The sequence below is a fragment of the Pongo abelii genome, chromosome 13 (assembly GCF_028885655.2).
Source record: "Pongo abelii isolate AG06213 chromosome 13, NHGRI_mPonAbe1-v2.0_pri, whole genome shotgun sequence".
NCBI classification, from domain to species: domain Eukaryota; kingdom Metazoa; phylum Chordata; class Mammalia; order Primates; family Hominidae; genus Pongo; species Pongo abelii.
In genome coordinates, this window is record NC_071998.2 from 116,231,081 (window position 1) to 116,256,120 (window position 25,040).

The following is a 25,040-nucleotide window of genomic DNA, read 5'->3' on the forward strand; positions in this document are numbered from 1 at the left end:
TATTAAATAATAAATTGTTTATGAATACATACATATCTGGTAAGATATTTTAAAAAGCAAGTAAATGAAAAATACAAAATTTAGAATAGTGGTTATGCTATCCTAAATTGGGTAGAGGAAATTGGAAGAAACATATAAGTGGCTTAACAGAATTGATAATGTTCTATTTCTTCAGATGAGTGATAGATTTACTTTATGCTTTATACTTTACATATATATTACATACATTCTTTTATATATATCCAGCATTATAAATGAGTTTTAAAGAAATTTATTGTCAAGTGTGGTGGCTCACCCCTGTAACCCTAGCACTTTGGGAGACTGAGGCGGGAGGATCATGAGGTCAGGAATTCAAGACCAGCCTGGCCAACATAGTGAAACTCTGTCTCTACTAAAAATACAAAAATTAGCTGGACGTGGTGGCGGGTGCCTGTAGTCCCAGCTACTCAGGAGGCTGAGGCAGAAGAATCGCTTGAACCCGGGAGATGGAGGTTGCAGTGAGCAGAGATTGTGCTGCTGCACTCCAGCCTAGGTGACAGAGCGAGACTCTATCTCAAAAACAATAAACAAAAAGCAAAAAAAAATTAGCCAGGCGTGGTGGTGGGCACCTGTAGTCCCAGCTACTTGGGAGGCTGAGGCAGGAGAATTGCTTGAACCCGGGAGGTGGAGGATGCAATGAGCTGAGATCATGCCACTGTACTCCAGCCTGGCTGACAGAGTGAGACTCTGTCTCACCAAAAAAAAAAAAAAAAAAAAGAAAAATTTATCTAACTTAAGAGGATCCTGTCATATGCAAAAGCCACACTTTATTTTTTAAGCATGACATTTCCCTCATATAGCAACATCTTCATTTTTTGAAATCTTATAGCCACAAATATATTTTACTAATAAGAAACATACTGTAGGCCAGACATGGTGGCTCACGCCTGTAATCCCAGCACTTCGGAAGGCCAAGGTGGGCAGATCGCCTGAGCTCAGGAGTTTGAGACCACCCTGGGCAACATGGTGAAAACCTGTCTCTACTAAAACACAAAATATTAGCCAGGCACGGTGGAACACGCCTGTAGTCCCAGCTACTCGGGAGGCTGAGGCACGAGAATTGCTTGAGCCCCAGAGGCAGAGGTTGTGGTGAACCGAGATCAAGCCACTGCACTCCACTTTGGGCTACAGAGCGAGGGTCCATCTCCAAAAAAAAAAAAAAAAAAAGAAAAAAGAAAAAAAGAAACATATTGTAATCACTGGTGCCATCTTTCCATCAATCGTCCCAATACAACAATGCACTCTGGCTAACCCCATACCACAACTCAGAGACCTTGTTAAGCAGCAATGACTTAGTTGTTATATAAGTATATATGTCTGCAATGAAAACAGGCCCAGACATTTTCAGAAATGAAATGCAAAAGAAGATGTACAAGGTATACAGATGGAAAAACAGTACAAGAGGACACTGGAGAGAATATGGAGAGGAACTCACAGAAAAATAAGGAAAAAAAATAGAGTACCTTAACATTTACAAACCAAACATTAACAAAAAGGTACCTCAGAGTAAGAAGAATCAGATGTACGGGCTCTTATACAGCTATAAACCATGAAAGGTATGAAATAATCAAGCAATTTAAAATATTTATTGGAAGAATTCCCTGCAAAAGTATCTTTATTTCTTAAGTAAAGGTACTTACAAAGTCATCTCCTGAGTCAGCTCCCATTGAGGCAACTGATTCCTTGCTCACAGACCGTGGGATCCTAGTAGCACCTCCTGGCCTCTGAGCAACAGCAGTCTCTTCTGCAATTTTCTTCTTGAGTTTTGCAAACATGTTTGCTGTGTGGCTATCCTGCACGGATGACCAGCTCTCAGTAGTCCTGGTGCCTGTGTTCAGGATTCAGACACAGGTGCCTACAAAGTTTCAGACATCCAAGCTAGCTGCATTCCCACTTAAATGTGGGCCAAGGGCTTATGGCAACACAGGATCTATAAATCAGATGAAAGAGACAGTTCAAAAGTTAAACACTGGAAAGACTTCACATCTGAGTTGTTAAGTTTTAGATTTCAAAATTGTTTCATAACTTACGTGTACACTTATAGAACACAATTACTAAACATTTAAAAAGCACTCAGGTGCTTCATATGCATATACAGATAAAGAAACCCAGTCTCAAGGAGATGAAGTAACCTACCAAAGATTGTGTGGCTAAGTGGAAGGGCTGGTATTTGAACAGAGGACTCTGACTCACAAATCTCTACATTTTTTTTTTTTAATTACAACATGTTGGCTATGACATATAACACACTTGGTAAAATGTCCCAGAGCAGACATCAACATCACATCTTCATGACTTAATGATTTCAAATCCTTCCTCCAATAAGCTTAACTACAGTTTAGTGTTCTTTTTTTAAGTTGAAGGCAAAAATGCAGGTAATTCAATTCATATGTAATTCAATATTCAATATGTAATTCAATATGTAAAAGGTGTAATATCCTACTGTTTCAGGATGGTTTGCAATCAACTGTCCAATAGGCAAAGCTGGTAACAGAAAAAAGAGGACACACCAGACAACTCTATTGTATAAGTATCTGATATCCCTGAACATTTTCTGGAGATGCTGTGTGGTTTTGAGTTTGACAAAATTACCTCCAATCAGTTTCTTTTCTTTCTTTCTTTTTTTTTTTTTTTGAGATGGAGTTTCGCTCTTGTTGCCTAGGCTGGAGTGCAATGGCACGATCTCGGCTCACCGCAACCTCCACCTCCTGGGTTCAAGCGATTCTCCTGCCTCAGCCTCCCGACTAGCTGGGATTACAGGAATGCGCCACCACACCCGGCTTATTTTGTATTTTTAGTAGAGACGAGGTTTCTCCGTGTTGGTCAGGCTGGTCTCTTGACCTCAGGTGATCCACCTGCGTTGGCCTCCCAAAGTGCTGGGATTACAGGCATAAGCCACTGCGCCCGGCCTCACAGTTTCTTTTCTTAAGAATGTTTGACATGATATTCAAAGTTTCTTTTCTTAAGAATGTTTGACATGATATTCAAAGTAAGATTCAAAAATCTTTTCCTCCTAATGGTGTATAAAACACTAATATTCTGGTTCCAACCTTAACTTTCCATGTTTTGTGGAGGATACCTAAGCTCTGCTCTGAGATACACAAATGCCATCTTACCACTTCAGATCCTCCATTAAGGCTGTACAATTCTTCAGAAACTTTACTTTCAATGTGTGTAAACCACTTACTCACCTGGCTTATCTACTAGATTTAAAACAGCTTGGAGGTCAAAGCACTCTGTCCTGCATGAAGACAAAGATAAAATGCATTGGGTATTTCTTTTCAAGTGTATGGCCAAAATGTTGGGTGGGGATAGGGGGAAGAAGTGAAGGAAGAGGAGGGACAGAAGAAGGATTAAAGGGGGTAAAAAAAACCTGTCACAACTCTCAGTGGGATACCCTCCCTAACCCTGATCTCCTATGAATTTGTTATTTGCTTAAGAGGTTCACTTACAAGCGCATAGAACAGAATTGATCACCGCAGCGGGTGCCTAAATTCACTTCTCCCTGGGAGCCCTGAGCAAAACAATTTGAATGAGGTTAAGTTTTCCTGGAGCCAGTATTTATTTCTCAGTTGATTACTACACTCACATACTGTTTACCTTGCCAGACCCTGGTCTGTCTGGTCACGAATTTGCACTGAGAAAAAGCAAGGCAAAATTGGGTAAAGACAGATGCCTAACCCCCAGGGAGGCAGGCAGGTGCCTGCCACGGCAGTTTGGATCTCACTCCCTCAGGCTACCTCCAGCCCCGCCCGTGCTTTGGACTGTCAAAGAAAGAAAGGATCCAACATCTCTCCCATTTGACAGCAGGGAAACTGAGCCCTAGAGAGGAGGAGCGACTTGTCCAAGGTCGCGCAGGGAGGAATCCCGGAACTCTAGGCTCCAGACTCCCAGGCCGGGGCAGCCCGCCTCCGCCCCCACTCTCACCCTTTCAGCACCCCGGTGCCGCCCCCCGCCTTGGAGCTCGGGCAACCCTGACCGGGCCGCTGTGGGGACAGACCGAGGCCACTGGGAGAATAAGGGGCCTGCTCGCATTCCCGGAGTCCTGGCCCGCGCACCTGCCTCTCTCTGGGCAGCCAGCAAAGCCCCGCCTCCCGCGCCTCTCGTGAGCCCCGGCCCGCGTCACCAGCCCCCACCGCCCAGCCGGCGAGCCGAGCAGCGACCCGGAACCGCACGTCTCCCAGCGCGCCGGAAGTGACTGCGCGAGGGGGTTGGTCCGACGCGCGCATGCGCCCGTGCGCGGCCTTGCCGGCTACTGTTACCACCTCTGGGCGGCGGTTGGGCCGAACGGCTGGAGTTAGCGGGTGCCCAGCCGGGCGCTCTCTCAGCCCAGTTCGCCACGTCAGCGAGCGGCCAGAGCCGTAGATGATGACTGAGTCTCCGAGGCCTCTCGGTCTTTTTCTATTTTAACAGGGGCGCGTGCAGAGCGTGGTAAGTGGGAGGGGCTTCGTGTCAAAAGTAAAAGAACCCAGTCCGTGCCACAGGCCCCGCTGTGCTGTGCTGGCTACAAACCCGGCCGGGGCTGCGCTGCTTGGCCAGGCGCCCCCCGCGCCGCCCGGTCCCGCCGCACCCTAGGCAGCTGCCTTGCCACCGTGTGAACCGGGAAGTCTGCGCCTCCATCTTCACTCACAAGCCAGTAGCTCCAGAAACTAGTCCTGGGACCTTACACCTTGAGACCAGTTTTTAGACTTTGGCGCCTGTCACCTACTGTAGATGATGCGTTTTATATCGCAGCCGAGTACATAACGTCCAGCAGAACCACGTTCTTACTATGTAATGCACTTAAAAACGCTGGTGGCAACTCACTATATTGGATTAGCTTCACCATCCGCTGCTGGGCCGTTTCCTTTTTGCTTAGGAAGAAAGTTCAAAACATCGAAAGTGCCTGGCGCGCGCTTCTGTGGTCCCAGCTACTCGGAAGACCGAGGTGGGAGGATCTCTTGAGACCAGGGCTTCCAGACCAGCCTGGGCACCGTGGCGAGACTCCGTCTCTTTAAATAAATAGCAATTATGCAGGCAGTAGGAAAAGAAAAAAACAAAAGAGGAAAAACTATCTTGTTCTAAGTCACAGTCCAGGCCGGGCGCGGTGGCTCACGCCTGTAATCCCGACACTTTGAGAGGCCGAGGCGGGTGGTTCACCCGAGGTCAGCGGTTCAGACCAGCCTAACATGGCGAAACCCCGTCTCTACTAAAAATACAAAATTAGCCGGGCGTGGTGGCCCATGCCTGTAATCCCAATTACTTGGGAGGCTGAGGCAGGAGAATCGCTTGAACCTGGGAGGTGTAGGTTGCAGTGAGTCAAGATCGCGCCATTGCACTCCAGCCTGGGCAACAAGAGCGAAACTCTTATCTCAAACAAAATGTCACGGTCCAAATCAGTACCCTAAGTCAGGTCCCTGAACTCGTCAATGCCAAGCCAGCCATTCCACCTTAAGGAACTCTGGTTCCATCCCCAGACTCAAGCCCAAGAATAAGCAGATTCCACCCAATTCTTCAACAGTCCCTTCCTTCGCGTGTTCCAGTTCTGACCAGCAGAAGCAGGGCCGGGAAAAACCAAAACCAGGATTCAAACATTGACAAACTAACAAGAAGCATCAACCCCAAGATAGTTCAAAGCCTCTGAGATATTTGAATGAGGCAAACCCTAACAGTTCAGCTGTCAATACCGAAAAAGTACCAAAAACTTTAAGCAAATAATGTTTATTTTTATATTGATGATACACTTTATATGTGGATTCAAGGTACAAAATTCATGTACAAGAGTTCACACCTGATGAATGTGGACACATTCCTAGAGAACATTTATCAATGTGAAAATTTCTTTAATACACTGACAACAAAAATCAAATATTCTCTAATCTCGTTATTCAATAAACATCAAAACAACGTTTCAGTTTTCATCCTCTAGTATTGAAGTGCCCTCAAGGTGGTAGGCACTGTATAGCAGGAGAAAACATTGGAAACCCTACTGAATCCGCTCTGCAGAATCACAGTGTTTACTCTGAAATTCATTTAGTGAAGTAGTGAAAGGCTATCTTTTATGACAAATCACATCTCATACAAGAGTCAAAAGTGATGAACTCAAGAAAATAAAATGTTTCAAGAACTTCTCAATTTCTCAAATCTATGGAGTATTAACCATAACAGACAAAGAAGAAAAAGGCTGCTAGAAAGGAAGAAAAAAAATCCTGTTTAAGAGAACGTATGGCTTAAGCAATTTAGAACACAACTGAGAAGACTTTTACAATACCACAAATGTTCAAGTCAAATGATATTGACAGTATAATTTTCCCCTTAGTCATTGGTAGTAAATAGCCCCTCCAAAACTTATTCTACTGTTAACACATATAAAAACTAATGAATCCAAACAGTTTTGCTAACAGGGCTGAGTTGATGGATTTTTTTTCTAAAGTATTAACTCACAATATCCAAATATTAATACAGATGAACGACAAGATTGTTTCAAAGATTACAGTGATTTGTGAATAGCTAAATAGGCAACCAAATAGCTTCATTATTTGCACGACAGATTAGCAGCACTTGGATAAGAATTGTTACATGAAAAATATTGTGCTTCAGTCTCTTGAGGAGAGCTAATAAATATAACTCTATAATCCCTATAGTGTTACAATTCTATAACATTTCAGTTACAGACAAGCACAATTTTTAAAAAGTATTTCACACCACTAGAAAATTGAGTAATTATATCCTCCAAATGAATTACTGCTATGATTTAAACAAGTGCATTTCTGCCTAATAATCAGAATGTAGACAGTAAGTTCAGCATTATTTTCAAGGGAAAAAGATCAAACATAACTTATTTTAACTCCTATTTGATTATCTTAACCTTTAGTGATGATTAGAATTTAAAAAAGGGAACTCAACCTTCCAATGGAAACTGCTCAGAGAATAAAGTGGCCTGAAATTACAATAATTCTTAGCACAAAGTAAAAAGTGATTTATAACTGCTTCATCTGATTCAATGATTAATGAAATCACTATTTATACTGGTGCTACACAACGAAGATAACCTATATGGATAAGTTATTTTACTTGTAAACTCTACTATGAAAATGTCAGGACTTTGTATTTGCCTTTCCTATTATCTAAGACATTTCTACCTCAACTGGAACAATCCTCCAAAAGAAAGGTTTTTCTGATTGTTGAACAGCAAGGTTTATTAAAAACAAGCAAAAAAACAGTTGGAGAACTAGCCATATGGTTCTATGTGGCAAAAGGAATGCATTCAGATAACTATAAAAAGCCACACAAATCAAGTCTTAGATTATTGTATTGAACCATTAGAAGGTCTTTTTAATGATACAATAAACAAGTTAACAAAAACCATTCTTCAGGAAATAGTAATAAAAATTCGTTTTTTTTTTTTTTTTTTTGAGAATGAGTCTTGCTCTGTCACCCAGACTGGAGTGCAATGGCAGGATCTCGGCTCACTGCAACCTCCGCCTCCCAGGTTCAAGCGATTCTCCTGCCTCAGCCTCCCAAGTAAATGGGATTATAGGCGCATGCCACCATGCCTGTCTAATTTTTTTTTTTTTTTTTTGTATTTTAGTACAGACAGGGTTTCACTGTGTTGCCCAGGCTGGTCTCCAACTCCTGAGTAATAAAAATTCTTATTGTACTAAAACACTTTAAGCAAATTTTTCCTGCAGATTTTTAATATACCACAGTACATAGTTTTAATTTAGAAAAAAAGCAATTAGTAGTTTGCTTCTTTAAGGGTGGGAATAATATTTTAAAAAATACAGTGGTTATCCCTCTATGGTTTGGAAGTATTTACTTTTGGGATTCTCATGTACGATCATTTCAAATTTTATACTTATTCATACTGATTTCATGTTTGAGAAAATTTATGGTTCAAATTGTAATGTTTACAAATCTCAACTTTCAATCATGGCAAAGTGGACATTCACAACAGCTTCAGAAGAGAAAAGAAAATCAGTGATATAACAAACATTTAAGTATCATTTACTGCAGCCCTATAAGAAGGCTAGCCATAATTCCCTATTTCATTCTGAAAGTGATATAACTCAGCCTATTAGCTTTCATTTCATAAGCCTAGGAGAAAAGTATAAAACCTAAAATTACCTATGTCTTAATAAACAATATTACACCTAAAAAGATGATTGTCTTAGTAGATAAACTGGAATTGTCCACCAAAATAGGAAATTGATACCCAATTTATAGTCTATGATGAAATTTAGGCTTGAATAAGTGAGTTTGTCGTTTTAATATAATGTACTTCAAACTATTAAAAAAACTCTGAGTCTACTGTCCAAGTTTGTTTAAAAATGGCACTGGTTAGAGTAGTCTGATAACTATTAAAAAGAATTTTTTTTTAGGCCGGGCACAGTGGCTCACACCTGTAATCCCAGCACTTCGGGAGGCCGAGGCAGGTGGATCACTTGAGGTCAGGAGTTCGAGACCAACCTGGCCAACATGGTGAAACCCCGTCTCTACTAAAAATACAAAATTAGCTGGTCGTGGTGGCACACGCCTGTAATCCCAGCTACTTGGGAGGCTGAGGCAGGAGAATCTCTTGAATCCAGGAGGCGGAGGTTGCAGTGAGCTAAGATCGCGCCATTGTATTCCAGCCTGGGCAACGAGCAAAACTCCATCTCAAAAAAAAAAAAAATTCTTAATTTTTAAAACCACAAAAGAAATTAACAAAAGTGTTTTAAAATTAAGAATGGTGCTTCAATCAGTGATTAAATTAGTTATACTTAATACAGTTCTCTTTATCCAATTAAAGGCATGTCACCCTACATCATCCTGACACCCTTCCCATCAATAGGTGATTGATTCCATTCACACATCAATTATTTTTCCTTAAACACAAGGCATGCTTAAGTCTTTTTGTTCAAAACTCAATGAAGCTGGAACATAGTGTAGTATTAGGCTTTGAAATTCTAGTTTGAAGAAGATGAATCACTTTTTTTTTTTAAGTGGTCCCATTATCCAGGAAAGACTGGGAGGTACAGCAAAAATAGGTGTAAAGTATCAATGTATAAGAGCGCAGGAGACTAGGGGGAAAGGGCTGGGTTTTCTAAGCAAGTGTTACCTTATTCAACCTCAAAGTTATTGGCTTTACAACGGTTGGGGTCAGAGGTCACATTCACAATGTCAAGTCTTTTCTGCTGTACTTTTGATTACCACTACTGTCCTAAAATTAATATCCACAAGGAGCCTGAGTCAGTTACATGAATTTTAAATGGTATAATATCTGCTCTACTACTCTCCAGTGCAAAAACAATGATTTGGTTATTCAAACAACAAAGCATCAGATCCTATGGATGTTTTCACTGATTTTTCAGAAATAATAAATTACCAAATTTTAATATTTATTCAAGAAAAAGGCTGAATTTATTATTTCTTAATTATTTCTGAATTTAATACTGTAATTGAAAAGTCTTATGAATAGTTGGCTGTTTTATTTAAAATATAATGAATCAGCAAATGTAACATTTTTTTGGGTGGTAAAACAGACTCCTGAGATAATTTCTCTATTTTAAGATAATATTGGATCAGATAGATTTAATCTTCCAAAGAATACTGGTATAAAAAGTTGCTTTGCAGTTACATTTTATCATGCAAAAATAATCTCTACTTAATTTCTGCAGCGAATGTATTTAAGTGTATATTAAACATCTCCTACACTCTTTCATGCAAATAAATATGTCAACTGAAGTAACCAAACATTGATACTTGGCAACATTCTATAGGTTCACAAATTGGCACTGCACGTATTTACTATCCTCTTATCCTCCCCAACCCTATCATCCTTGGGAGAGGTTTGAAGGCCCAGATTTTTATAGCACACCATGCATCTAATATTAAAAACTCTACTTCATGTGCGAATATATCATCAACTTGCAGAACACAAGTGGTCTCACAGAGACACAGCAATACGAGTGGAGGCATTTTATTCAGTGGAAGCATTTTCTCAGATGAGCCTACTCACCTTTGATATGCAAGTCCAGTAAGAAAAAATCTGTAGCCGGAAATGCCAAGACAGGACTAAATTAACCATAGCTGCTGCAAATATACAAATTAACAACCTCCCGTTCCTCATTAAATCCTACCCTACTTAGGTTAGGCCATCCCTTAGCTAATGCCCCCTTTTCTGCCTCATAGAGACACATAAAATGAGGCACACTGATGAAAAAAAATTGTTCCAAAATCAAAATTCAGTATGAGGCATAAAAATGACAACTGGGAATCTATTTCCCCTATTTAATGGACATTTTCCTATGTTTTTAAATGTGATTAAAGCAATTTTTTTCCACAGCCTCTCTATTAAGCCCCAATACAAATAATTTACTACTCAGTAATAATACTTAAATATGGATCAAGAAAATAAAGGACTACTACAGCCTAAGAATCTGCTGGTGTCTCAGTTTCACATACTTAGGTTTTTCAGGTTATATCACTAATTTATCATCAGTTTAAATAAAAATTTGCAGGTGATTTTAAAGCTAAGAATATCCAGCTTTCTGTTAAGATCTTCATATCCTAATTTCAATTCCAAATTAGCCCATTTTATCCAAACACAAGCCCCTCAAAATAGAGGCTTATGAATGAGATACAGCCACAACCTAATTACAGCAGCATGAACAATGCCACTAGGATGTCCTCACAGAACTTAAATAAATTCAGCCCACAATGGGTATGGGTACATAATATACACATACTGTATCATTGCATACCAATATATTTACAAATATGTACACATATATACAAAAAGTATACACAGAGATTGCATGTAGCATCACAAAAATATACATATGCCATTACAAATAAAATAAGAATTTCAAATAAATAAGGTCAACAAAAGAGCCCTCAAGGTAAATACCCTCTATGATTTCCAAACACACACAGGAACATATACACTCAAAACATCACCAGGAGACTCATAGCATTCATATTCATATCAAATCTTTTACTCAGGGTGGGGAGGTGGTTTTGAATCACTGGCAGTGGCCAAATTAGCAGACCTTGGTACCTGACTATATTTCCAGTCCAGAATGTTCTCTGTATATCAGGCTGATTACAAGTCTCCATAAATAAAATTTTTCAGCTGGGTCCAGACTGCTTCTCAGAGACAGAAAGTTACTAAATCACACATGTCAGAGATTAAACTTGGAGGAGGGTGCTAAAGAAAGCTCCATAATACCTAATACATAAATCTGATTTGTCGCTTTTCCCATTATCCTGACTAAATTCAGTAATAATTACCACCTAATCTGTTTCAGGGAATTCTATTGCACAAAGGAAATAAAGGGCAGTAGCCAGAAGTTGGAGGGGAGGGAACCACCCAGATCCTCTATCAGGAAAACTCCAGCCACAGTTGGATTGCACTTGCTTCTGAAATCCTGAAACATTTCAATTTGGTAAAAATAAAGAGGGTACAATAAATTCTGTGCTTTGAAAGGTTTGAGAGCACCACTTTCTAGGAGAAACACACACATGCAAATGAAGAATACATCCTGGCTAGAATAAAAGATAAAATGTCAGACTTGTGGATTTTTACAATAAAAATTCGATACTGTTTTGTGCCAAAATACAAATCCCTAATTATTCTTTCTTTATAGAAATTATTCTTTTCGTTATAGAAAGCAGTCTGAGCTACTGAGAAGCTGTGCTGAGATGAGGAGATCTGAGTTTTAGTTCTAGCTCTATCACTATGAATAGCTTTTTGGGTCTCAGCTTTCTCTTCTGTAAAAGAGAGAAGATAGTTGCTTTACCAACTTCAGAAATATACAGATAAAGAGAAAATTCCACTGTGCTTCATTTTGTTTTGTGTATAACTGACTTCTTGCAGTCTTATGCTTTCTATGTTGTTTACAGTGATACTTAAGAGAGATGAGAGACTATCAGAATCTCCAGGGAGAGTTTGTGCAATTTGAAAACAAAAGAGTGTTTTTTCCCTTTGCTTTGCTCTGTTCTTAGTTCCAATATTTACATTTTTATGAATTATAAAATTAAATACATTAGGGCTTAAATTTTTTTTATAAAGGGCAGGTGGTATGCATTTTTAAAAAATGAAATTCTTTGCCACTATCAGCTCAAGCCCACTGGGCAACTGTCCTTTTAGATAATTCTTCTCCCTTGATTAAAGAAATACAGAAGCTGGGTGAGGTACAAGGAGGGTTTATTAAACTGTATGTTTAGGCTGGGCGTGGTGGCTCATGCCTGTAATCCCAGCACTTTGGGAGGCCGAGGCCAACAGATCACCTGAAGTCAGGAGTTCAAGACCAGCCTGACCAACATGGTGAAACCCCATCTCAAAATACAAAATTAGCTGGGCGTGGTGGCGCATGCCTGTAATCCCAGCTACTGGGGAGGCTGAGGCAGGAGAATCACTTGAAACCGGGAGGCGGAGGTTACAGTGAGCTGAGATCCTGCCACCGCACTGCAGCCTGAGTAACAAGAGTGAAACTCCGTCTCAAAAACAAAAAACAAAAAAACTATGTTTAAAACTTTATAAAAAGAAAGAAAAGGCAAAGTGTTCATGCAAATGTGACCTTCCTAATGAAGCCTACCCTGATCATCACTTTTTCTTTTCTTTTTTTCCAGAGACGAGGTCTTGCTTTGTCATCCAGGCTGGAGTGCAGTGGTGCAATCACAGCTCACTGCAGCCACAAACTCCTGGGCTCAAGTGACCCTCCCACCTCGGCCTCCCAGGTAGCTGGGACTAATAGGGTCATGCCACCATGCCCTGCTTCATCACTCTTTTAAACATTGTTCTTCTCTTAAGAAAACAAACAAAAGATTTACCTTACCATAATCTACACTTTTCCATCCTACTTAACATTTTCTAACATAAATTACTTATGTTTATTGCCTTACTCCTTCTACTAGAATGTAAGCTTCATGAACACGAGGATTTTTAAGTCTATTTTGTTTGCTTCCCCAATGCCCAGAAGAAAATCTGGAGTATAGTCGTTGTTTAATATGCATTTTTTTGAAGGCATCAATGAAACAATAACATTTTCCAGCACAGTTTTCCTCTCTTTGAAGATTCAAGATCACTTCAGTCCACTTTAGATTTTTAACTACCAGTACGGAATTACACTATTAGCTTAAGGGGCAACGTCATAAGGGTCAATGTTGTGATTTCTAAGACCCTCATTTTTAGACAAGCATGTTTCTAATCATAAAAGCTCTAATTTCCTCAGGAGAGTCTCTGTCTGTACTAGTTTCTAAAATAGCTAAGTGGGACCCAGATTTTCTTGAACAAAATCTAGGTAAATATGACTTACAAAAGAAAATGTTGTGTACACTACAAACAGGGTAAATAGTTCTCTTGGTGGTTGGAGTGGGGAAATCAATATTTTTGGAACCAAGAGTCCAAATTACAGAATCAGAGTTGGAAAGGACCTGGGCCAACCTCTTCATTTTACAGATGAGAGTGCTAACAAGCAGAGACATGAAGACACTTGTCAAAGGGCATAACACTAAGTTACCAGGAAAGCCAGGACTAGAACTTAGGTCCCCTAGTTCTCAGACCAGTGTTCTTTATGCTTAACGGGGGAGGATAAAGCTCAGAACAGTAAATACTATTTTAAACATTAGACGACATGAAACTCTGTGTTGGTAGGAGCATAACTGGCAGAGGACTTAAGGGGAATTGAAACAGGTCAGAAAACTGAAGATAGTCTATTGCTGTAGTTCAATGAACACTGTCACTAAAGGAAAGCTATGAAGTTTATTAAGATACTGAAAAAAAAGGAAAGCAGTCTTTACCTGAAAATGAAAACCCACTAGCAAAGGAAATCTCTTTCCAGGGTAACTTTTCCCAAGCTTTCTGAAATACCGTTTGAAAGAACAAACAAAAAATTTTTTAAAAAGTAAACAGGCCAGGTACAGTGGCTCACACCTGTAATCCTAGCACTTTGGGAGGTTGAGGCAGGAGGATCACTTGAGCCCAGGAGTTTGAGGCCGGCCTGCTCAACAAAGTGAGACCACATCTCTACAAAAAATTAAAAAATAAAGAAAATTAGCCAGGCATGGTGGCACATGCCTGTAGTCCCAGCTACTTGGGAGGCTGAGGTGAGAAGATTGCCTGAATCCAGGAATTTGAGGCTGCAGTGAGCCATGAATGTACCACTGCACTCCAACCTGGGCAACAGAGCAAGACTCTGTCTCTTAAAAAAAGTAAAATACTCCCCAAGTCCCCAAACCCCAAAACAGTAACTTTGGACTTCAGGTTTGAAAAATCAGCAAATCAGAGCAGGAATGGGAATAACTTAGACCCAAATTAGTCTCTATGCCAGAAATGAAAACCAAGTTAAAAATAATAGCCAGGTGTGGTGGCTCACGCCTGTAATCCCAGCACTTTGGAAGGCTGAGGCAGGCAGATCAAAAGGTCAGGAGTTTGAGACCAGCCTGACCAACATGGTGAAACCCCGTCTCTACTAAAAATACAAAAATTAGCCAGGCATGGTGGCGGGCACCTGTAATCCCAGCTACTCGGGAGGCTGAGGCAGGAAAATTGCTTGAACCTGGGAGGCGGAGGTTGCAGTGAGCCGAGATAGCGCCACTGCACTCCAACCTGGGCAACAAGAGCAAGACTTTGTCTCAAAAAAAAAATAAATAAATAAATTTAGAGTATAATTTATCTAGGGCCATGGGAAAGAGATATCAAAAGCAATCAGCTCACTTCTCCTGGAACTGCCAGATGTGATCCTGTACAGAAAATTAGGTATAAAGCCTTTTCATTCATAGATTTCTGAAATTGAATGCTGCGTAATCAAAAAGGAGGGAGGACTTCATAGCAAGTGACTGTGAAATTATAAAGGGAATGACAGGGAAGGAAAACACAAAAAAGAAAAATCTTTATAATATACACTGAGTCCTATTTAAGATAATAAAAATTTTGTGCATGAATATAAAATACTAAATACAGGGAATGTTATCAATCTTATTTCCAAATTACCAATGCAAAATCAACTTACATTTTAGGTTTCATAACACCCAGTTACCCCTTACCAAAATTTAAAACATCTATGACTTTGAAGTCTCATAAATTTGAATGAGGCAAAAAATTAAAACTTTATGCCACAGACATTAATCCAGTCTTTAAATGTGATCTCATAAACCACGAGTTTAAATAGAATTCCTATTGGAGACATTGTATTATGAAACCAATGACATGGTTTTTTGACTAAAATATTTCAAAGTTGTTTCCTTTTTCATTTCCAGCATTCACAGACTACAAAGAAAATATGCAAATAAATCTCATAATACTCATACATTCCGAGTAATATTACCACCTCAAGTCCTCAATTAAGATGTAGCTTTCAGATGCAATTCAATCCAATTTCTGAAATTATGACAGTATTGAAAGAAATTAAATGATTTCAAAAACTGGCTTGATCATGTTTCAAAGAATCAAACATTTTTCTACCAGCTAAGTTGGAATGAGAAAAAATATATTATGGAGGGACTCTGTTCTTGATTTTCAGTAGTCCATGGTGGCTAGCTTCATCATTATGAACCATTACATATTTCCAAATCCAGACATTTAACTTAGGTCCAAGTATAAGAGTTGGATTTACCTCATTATACAAAAATAAATGATTTACTCTTCTCAGGGTGAGAATAGTGACTATTTGAGTGTAGGATTAGAAGTTGGAGGTAAATATCCATCCCTCAAAATCAAAAAATAAAAATTCCAAGGTTAAGATTTTAAAAGACCTGAAAGGTTGCATTTTAAAACAGTTACCCTAAAAGTGTGAACATTTTTTTTCTCAGTTTGTTTTTAAAATGGTGGCCCTAAATTAAAAAATAAAAACTAAGTAACACCACTATGTGTCTTATCAGATTAGAAAACTGCACCATTTAAAATTTGTGGAAAATGAAAACTTGTTTCAACAACAGGGTTTTTGTTTTAATAGTCATCAATGGTATTCTCAAAGAACACGTTTCGAACATCCAGAATGGATGCTAATTCCAAAATGTGCTTCTGGAGATGAGGATTCTCCACTGTTTCATCCCTTGGCAGTTGTGGATATGATTCTGGATAATTTCGTGTTTCCTGGTAGGCAAAGAAGAGAAAAGTCAAGTTTTGTAGTCTAATGAAAGAAAATTATACACATTGATACAGTGTCAAGGAGTAATATGTATTTTCTCTTTTATATTGGAATGATTCTTATTATTTGTTGAATATTGAGTTGCTGATATTTAATCATTTTGACCTCTAAAAATGACAATTTCAGATGGATCAATGTAATATATTCATTTAGTGAGTTATTCCGCAAATGTTTACTGAGGCCTATTGTTGCTAGACACTATGCTATGTATCACGTGGAAACCATATAATTCGTGCTACTGGGGGGAAAATCCTAACACATACAGAATTTCAACAAGTATATGTTAAATAAAAAAAAGATATTGCTTTGGAAATTAAAATGAGGCTGGGGCGGCCGGGCACCGTGGCTCACACCTGTAATCCCAGCACTTTGGGAGGCCGAAGCAGGCAGATCATGAGGTCAGGAGTTTGAGACCAGCCTGGCCAACATGCTGAAACCCCATCTCTACTAAAATACAAAAATTAGCCGGGCATGGTGGTGAGCACCTGTAATCTCAGCTACTCAGGAGGCTGAGGCAGGAGAACTGCTTGAACCCGGGAGGCGGAGGTTGCAGTGAGTTGAGATCACGCCATTGCACTCCAGCCCAGGTGTTTCGCCATGTTGGCCAGGCTGGTCTCGAACTCCTGACCTCAGGTGATCTGCCCGCTTCAGCCTCCCAAAGTGTTGGGATTACAGGCGTGAGCCACTGCGCCCGGCCTAGAAATTCTTCTTCATTTGGTAAGTTCTATAAACTATAATCCTGCCATACATTTAAAATTTCCTGAAGAAGTTGCTACTTTTCTATACATCTCATGCAACAGTTCATACATACAAATGTTAACTTCTCTATACCTATAGGACTCACTCACACATTACAAAAATAAAATTTTTTTTTTCAGATAAAATCTCACTGTGTTGCCCAGACTGGCTTACTGCAGCCTTGCAGTGAGCCCAAGCAATCCTCCCACCTCAGTCTCCCAAGAAGCTGGCACTACAGGTGTGCACAACCATGCGCAGCTAAGTTTTGTATTTTTTGTAGAGACAGGGTCTTGCCATGTTGGTCTTGAACTCCTGAGCTCAACCAATCTACACGCCTCGGGCCTCCCAAAGTGCTGGTATTACAGGTGTGAGCCACTGCACCCAGCCCTAATTAGAGGTTTAAATACTACTGTTTCAGAAATTGAAAAAGCAGACAGAAAATCAACAAAAATACAGAAGATACAAAGAACACTCTTCAATTTAGTTTAATATCAAATGGAACAAATTGACATTTTTATATCATTCCATCTAGTAATAGCAGAATACACTGAATTCTTTTCAAGTGCAGATAAAACCACTGCCAAGATAATTCACATGCTTGGGTTAAAAAACAATCTAAATAAATTTTAAAACTGAAACTATACAGTTAAAGCAATGCTTAAAAGGTAAGTACTTCTGTGCTCAGTAGTTACACAATCCTTCCACTGAAACATCACAGCAATCTCATGAGGTAGCTTCTGTTATCATTTTACAGATAAGTAAACTAAGGCTAAGAAAGGTGAGATCACTCTTCAATGACACACAGCTAGTGAGAGGCAGCTTGTATTTTTTTAGTAACAGTTTTATTAAGATACAATTAACATACCATACAATTCACCCATTTAAAGTATACAATTCAGTGGCATTTAGTATATCCAGAAAGTTGTTTAACTATCACCACAACCAATTTTAGAGCATTTCATCATCCCCTAAAGAAGCTCCTTATTCTCTAGCAGATCCCTCCCCCATTCGCCCCAGTCCCCTCCCTCAGCCCTGGATAACCACTCATCTGCTTCTGGTATCTAAAAATTTGCTTATTCTGGACATTCCATATAAATAAGTCATATAATATGTGGTCAAAAATAAAAGGTGGCCGGGCGTGGTGGCTCACGCTTGTAATCCCAGCACACTGGGAGGCCAAAGCAGGCGGATCATCCGAGGTCAGGAATTTAAGACCAGCCTGGCCAACATGGTGAAACCTCATCTCTACTAAAAATACAAAAAATTAGCTGGGCGTGGTGGTGCACATCTGTAGTCCCAGCTACTTGAGAGAGTGAGGCAGGAGAATCGAAGCGGAGGTTTACAGTGAGAATCGAAGCAGGAGCCCAAGAACCGGAGGTTGCAGTGAGCCAAGATTGCGCCACTGCACTCCAGCCTAGGCGACAGAGCGAGACTCCGTCTTAAAAAAATTTTTAAAAAAATTAAAGATAAATGCTTGTGTTAGAAGAGAAGGTTTCAGATCTAAGCTTAAAACACTATAATATATATTAAAGTAAAAAGGAAAGAATAATAAAGTATGAATGGAAATAAATGAAACAGAAAAGAGAAACAGCTACTCAGGGGATGGAGATGGGAGGATCTCTTGAGCCCAGGAGTTCCAGGCCAGCCTGGACAACATAGCAAGACACTGTCTCAAAAATTTAAAATAAATAAGGCCGGGTGTGATGGCCTTATTTATTTTTTAGTTTCTACCAAAAAATACAAAAATTAGCTGGGCATGGTGGCGGGTGCCTGTAATCCCAGCTACTTGGGAGGCTGAGGCATGAGAATCGCTTGAACCCGGGAGGCAGAGGTTGCAGTGAGCTGAGAGCACGCCACTGCCCTCCTGACTGGGCAACAGAGTGAGACTCTGTCTCAAAAAAAATTTTTTTAAATAAATAAATACATACATAAGTGAAAAAAAAAAGAAACAAACAGTAGTGAAAAAAACGAAAGTTAATGGAACTTTACCAAGACCGAAAAGGAAAAAACAAATTACTAATAAGGGATATGAAAGATCACTACAGTGCCTACAGGAATAAAAGGACAATGGAAAATTATAAACAATCTTATACCAATAAATTAGAGAAATGCCTTTCAAGGCATAAATTATCAAAATTGACTAAGAAGTAACAGAATACATAAACAGCCCTTTGAAACTGGATTCATAATTTTAAACCTAAAAAAGAAAACTCCAGGCCCAGGTGGCTTCAAGGAAGAAATAATTCTAATCTAAACAAACTCTTTAAGAAATAGAAGAGAATGAAGAATATATCAACTCAATTTATGAGGTCAGCGCTATTCTGATAACAAAACCACATGAAGACATTACGAGAAAAATAAAAACCAAAATCATTCATAAAACAGATATAAAAATCCATAATGAAATATTAGCAAATTCAACCCAGCAATGCAAAAAGGACAACATATGACCACAAAATGGGTTTAATAGCTATGCAAGGTTGGTTTAACTTTTTTTTTTTTTGAGATGGAGTTTCACTCTTGTTGCCCAGGCTGAAGTGCAATGGCACAATCTTGGCTCACCACAACTTCCACCTGCTGGGTTCAAGCGATTCTCCTGCCTCAGCCACCCCAGTAGCTGGGATTACACGCATGTGCCACCATGCCCGGCTAATTTTTGTATTTTTAGTAGAGACGGGGTTTCTCCATGTTAGTCAGGTTGGTCTCGAACTCCCAACCTCAGGTGATCTGCCCACCTCGGCCTCCCAAAGTGCTGGGATTACAGGCGTGAGCCACTGCGCCTGGCTGATTTAACATTAAAAGATCAATTAATGTTATTCACTCCATTAACAGAATATATTAGATCAGTAGATGCAGAAAAAAGTTTTGTGAATCATCCATACCCATTCCTGATACAAACTCTTAGTAAATTAAGAATGGAAGGGAGCTCAGTCAATCTGAGAAAGGGTATCTATGAATAACCAACAATTTATATCATAATTTATGGTAAAAGACTAAACATATTTCCCCTAAAATCAGGAAGAAGGCAAGGATGTCCATGTTCACTACTTTGATTCAACATTTTACTAGAAGACCTAGCCCTGATATAAAGCACTAATAACAATAAAAGGCATATAGATTGGAAAAAAAGAAGTAAAGCTGTTTTTTGTTTAAGGATGGATGACATGATCCTGTATATAGAAAATTTTAAGGAATATATAAAAAAGCTAAAAGAACTAACAAAATTTAGCAAGACTGCAGGACACAAGGTCAACTGTATTTTTTTTTTTTTTTTTTTTTTTTAAGAAAGGGTTTCTCAATCTTTCGCCCAGGCTGGAGAGCAGTGGCACGATCATGACTCAGGGTAGCCTTGATCTCCCAGGCTCAAGTGATCCTGTTACCTCAGCCTCCCAGGTAACTGGGGCTATGGGCATGTGCCACCACATCCCAAGTAATTTTTTGTATTCTTTGTAGAGACGGGGTTTCACCATGTTGCCCAGCTGGTCTCCAACTCCTGGGATCAAGTGATCTGCCTGCCTCAGCTTCCCAAAGTGCTGGCATTAAAGGAGTGAGCCAGCATACCCAGCCACAAGGCCAGTGTTTTAAAAGTGCATTTCTATGTATTAGCAATAAGCAACTGAAAAATGAAATAAAAATAATTCAATTTTTTTTTTTTTTTTTGAGACGGAGTCTCGCTCTGTTGCTCAGGCTGGAGTGCAGTGGTGCAATCTCGGCTCATTGCAACCTCTGCCTCCCAGGTTCAAGCGATTCTCTTGCCTCAGCCTCCCAAGTAGCTGGGACTACAGGCATACGCCACAACGCCCAGCTAATTTTTTTTTTTTGTATTTTTAGTACAGATGAGGTTTCACCATGTTGGCCAGGCTGGTCTCCAACTCCTGACCTTGTGATCCGCCCGCCTCTGCCTCCCAAAGTGCTGGGATTACAGGTATCAGCCACCATGTCCAGCCAAATAATTCAATTTTTAAAGCATACTGGAACATAAAATATTTTGGAATAAATTATGAAACACATGCAAGACCTGTATGATAAAAACTACAAAATCCTGGTGAAAGAAACTAAACATATAAGTAAATGAGGATATATACCACTATTATTGACTGGAAGATTCAATATTATTAAAATAGTAATTCCCCACAGGTGAATTATATATAGATTTTTAATACAATTCCAAGCAAAATGTGACATAGATGCTAAAATTCATATAGAAGTACAAAGGAACTAAAACAACCAAAACACCTAAAAATCTTTTGGGGAAGGGGACTCTCCCTATCAGATTTTAAGACTTTTTTAAAGCTACAATAGTAAAGGCAGTAGTGTATTTGAGACAAATTCTGTAGATCAATGGAAGAGAATTTAGAGTTCAGAAATATCACTATACATATATGCTTAATTAATTTTCAACAAAGTTACCAAAGTAACTCAATGGGAAAAGAAATACCATTTTCAACATATGGTACTAGGACAACTGCATATGCATATTAAAAAACTTTAACCTTTATCTCACACTGTAAACAAAAATTAACTCAAAATAAACCATAGACCTACATGTAAAAGCTAAAACTATAGAATCCTAGAAGAAAACAGGAGAAGGCCAGGTGTGGTGGCTCATGCCTGTAATCCCAGCACTTTGGGAGGTGAAGGCAGAGGGATCACTTGAGGTCAGGAATTCGAGATCAGCCTGGCCAACATAGTGAAAACCCCTCTCTACTAAAAATAACAAAAAAATTAGTTGGGTGTGGTGGTGGGCACCTGTAATACCAGCTACTCGGAAGGCTGAGGAAGGAGAATCGCTTGAATCCGGGAGGCGGAGGTTGCAGTGAGCCAAGATTGTGCCATTGCACTCCAGCCTGGGTGACAGAGTGAGACTCAGTCTCAAAAAAAAAAAAAAAAAAAAGAACAAACAAAAAAACAAAATCTCTGTAACTTTAGGTAAAGATTTCTGGGATAATACACAAAAACACAAATCAGAGAAGAAAAAACTCAGATTTTTCATTGTAGCTTCAATTTGCATTCAACTAAACTTTTAATTTTGATGAAATTTTATTTTTTAAGAATTTTGTTCCCCTTCCTGTGTCCATGTGTTCTCATTGTTCAATGGGAGGGATAGCATTAGGAGATATACCTAATGCTAAATGACGAGTTAATGGGTGCAGCACACCAACATGGCATATGTATACATATGTAACAAACCTGCACGTTGTGCACATGTACCCTAAAACTTAAAGTATAATAATAATAAAATTTTTAAAAAAAGCATTTCAAATGAAAAAAAAAAAAGAATTTTGATGAAATTTTAAATACCCCTACATATCCATCAGAATGGTCAGATTTAAAAGTCTGACAACAATGTTGGCAAGAATGAAAAGCAACCTTCAAAAGCTACTGGTGGGAATGTAACTATGGTACAACCACTTTGAGAAAAGGTCTAGCAATTTCTTATATATATATATATATATATATATATATATATACACACACACACATATATATATACACATATATATACACATATATATATACACATATATATATATATACACACACACATATATATACACACACACATATATTTATTATACTTTAAGTTCTAGGGTACATGTGCCATGCAGGTTTGTTACATATGTATACATGTACCATGTTGGTGTGCTGCACCCATTAACTCATCATTTACATTAGGTATATCTCCTAATGCTATTCCTCTCCCATCCCCCCACCCCACAACAGGCCCTGGTGTGTGATGTTCCCCTTCCTGTGTCCAAGTGTTCTCATTGTTCAATTCCCACCTATGAGTGAGAAGATGTGGTGTTTGGTTTTTTGTCCTTAAGATAGTTTGCTGAGAATGATGGTTTCCAGCTTCATCAATGTCCTACAAAGGACATGAGCTCATCCTTTTTTATGGATACATAGTATTCCATGGTGTATATGTGCCACATTTTCTTAATCCAGTCTATCATTGATGGACATTTGGGTTGGTTCCAAGTCTTTGCTATTGTGAATAGCGCCTCAATAAACATATGTGTGCATGTGTCTTTATAGCAGCATGATTTATAATCCTTTGGGTATATACCCAGTAATGGGATGGCTGGGTCAAATGGTATTTCTAGTTCTAGATCCCTGAGGAATCACTGCAATTTCTTATAAAACTAAACACATACCAATACTATGACCAAAAAAATTCAAAACAAATGTCTGTGCAAAGGCTTGTACAAGCCTTGTTATTTATAATAAAAAGCACTTTTATTTTTATTAGCCAACTATTTATTTAAAGACAGGGACTCCCTCTCTCACCCAGGCTGGAATGCAGTGGCGTGACCATAATTCACTGTAACATGGAACTCCTGGGGCTCAAGCGATCCTCCAGCTTTGGCCTCCTGAAGTATTCAGATTACAGGCAGGAGCCACCATGCCCTGGCCTGTAATAGCCAACACTGTACAACTGCCACGTGTTCATCAGGAGGAGAATGCCTAAACTGTGGTATGTTCAGACAATGGAATACTACTCAGTAACAAAAAGGAATGATCTACTGATATCTGAAACAACAGGGATGAATCTCAAGAACAATGCAATGCTTAGTCACAGAAGGTTTACACAAGAGTCCACACTGTGTGAGTCAAGTTCACAAACAGGTGTAAGTAATCTCGAGTGAAAACAATCAAAAGAGTGACAGCCTCTGGGGTAATGGGTACTGGACTGACTAAAAAGGAGTATAGAAGGAACAATCTGGAATGATGCTATCTTGTATAAATCGATAAAGGTTTAGGTTACACAGACGTATTTCCTCAAAACTCACTTAATGGTAAACTTTAATTTTGTGCATTTCACTGTATGTAAACTTTACATAAAAAAGAATTAGTAGGTGGGTCACAGTGGCTCATGCCCATTACCCCACTTTGGGAGGCCAAGGTGGGAGGATTGCTTGAGGCCAGAAGTTTGAGGCCACCCTGGGCAATGTAGCAAAACCCATCTCTACAAAAAAATTTAAAAATGAGCTGGGCATGTTGGTGCACGGTACTCAGGTAGTGCCAGGTATTCAGGAGGCTAGAAGCAGGAGGACTGCTTGAGCCCAGGAGACTGAGGCTGCAGTAAGCTACAATTGCATCACTGTACTCCAAACTGCATGACAGAGACTCTGTCTCAAATTAAAAAAAAAAAAAAAAAAATTAGTAGTTGGGTAGTAGCAATGTGCCTATAGTTCCAGCTACATTTGATGCTGAGGCAGAAGGATAGCTTGAATCCAGAAGTTCAAGATCAGCCTAGGCAACATAGGAAGATCTCATCTCATTAAAAAAAAAAAAGTAAACATATTACATATATGCATGATGAAGTGTTTGTGGGTGACGTCCACAATTTACTTCAAAATGCATTAAAAAATAAGATGGTGTCAGGCGTGGTGGCTCATCCCTGTAATCCCAGAACTTTGGGAGGCTGAGGCGGTTGGATCACTTGAGGCCAGGAGTTCGAGACCAGCCTGGCCAATACGGTAAAACTCTGTCTCTACTAAAAATACAAAAATTAGCTGGATGTGGTGGCACACACCTGTAATCTCCCAGCTACTCAGGAGGCTGAGGCAGGAGAATTGCTTGAACCCAGGAGGCAGAGGTTGCAATGAGCAGAGATCACACCATTGTACTCCAGCCTAGGCAACAGAGCAAGACTCCATCTCAAAAAAACAAAAAGATCTACTGATGAATGGTAAGACGAATCTATAAATGGACAAATATGTCAGAACTCAAATACAGCTGACCCCTGAACAATGCAGGGGTTAGGGATGCTGAGCCCCCTCCCTAACACAGTTAAAAATCCATGTATAACTTTCAACTACCTGAAATTTAACTAATAAATGTCCTTTGTGGCAGTTTTTTTTTTTTTTTTTTCCAGAAAGGTACTTTCTTCTGCACTAAAAAACGTGTTCAGGCAGGTATCCTTTCTCCTCAGTGGCACCTGGGAACTTGTCTGCTGCCTCTTGGTTGGCAGAAGCTGCTTCTCGTGTTAACATTTTTAAAGCCAAAGCTCTTTCAAAAATTATCAAACCCTTTTTTGCCAGAATTTAATTCTCTAGCTGTAGATCCTTCACTTTCCTTTTGCTTTGTTATATAATGAGTTTGCTTTTTCTCAAATCATAATATATGTCTCTTTTTTTGGGGGGAGGG

At 39.3% G+C, this 25,040-nt stretch overlaps 2 protein-coding genes and 1 long non-coding RNA gene across 17 annotated transcripts in view; 1 reads left to right on the top strand and 2 right to left on the bottom strand.

The window, feature by feature from the left end:
* The window catches only part of GOLGA1 (golgin A1), a 62,617-nt gene extending 58,373 nt beyond the window's left edge, over positions 1-4,244 (bottom strand). For 3 of the 14 annotated variants that reach the window (XR_010136595.1, XR_010136593.1, XM_054520614.2), the window contains exons 1-3: positions 4,098-4,234; positions 3,231-3,280; positions 1,680-1,969 (exon numbers count right to left, since the gene is read on the bottom strand). Coding sequence is in view for 10 of the 14 variants with exons in the window: in XM_054520614.2 (XP_054376589.2) it covers positions 1,680-1,814 (135 nt within the window). In the remaining 4 variants the exon portion in view is untranslated. Of the gene's footprint in view, positions 1-1,679; positions 1,970-3,230; positions 3,281-3,491; positions 3,938-3,966 lie in introns of those variants that run through there. The other 11 variants (XR_010136594.1, XR_010136596.1, XM_063714431.1 and 8 more) reach the window with 11 other exon arrangements.
* A 31-nt stretch (positions 4,245-4,275) lies between these two features.
* Positions 4,276-13,234, top strand: LOC129048015 (uncharacterized). The gene is made up of 2 exons (XR_008509998.1): positions 4,276-4,470; positions 12,634-13,234. It is a non-coding gene; the product is annotated as an uncharacterized LOC129048015 (long non-coding RNA).
* SCAI (suppressor of cancer cell invasion) overlaps positions 7,569-25,040 on the bottom strand; it is a 188,277-nt gene continuing 170,805 nt past the window's right edge. For both annotated transcript variants that reach the window (XM_024252813.3, XM_009244859.4), the window contains one exon: positions 7,569-16,096. In XM_024252813.3, the coding sequence (XP_024108581.1) occupies positions 15,950-16,096 (147 nt within the window). In that variant the 3' untranslated portion in view covers positions 7,569-15,949. The remainder of the gene's footprint in view (positions 16,097-25,040) is intronic.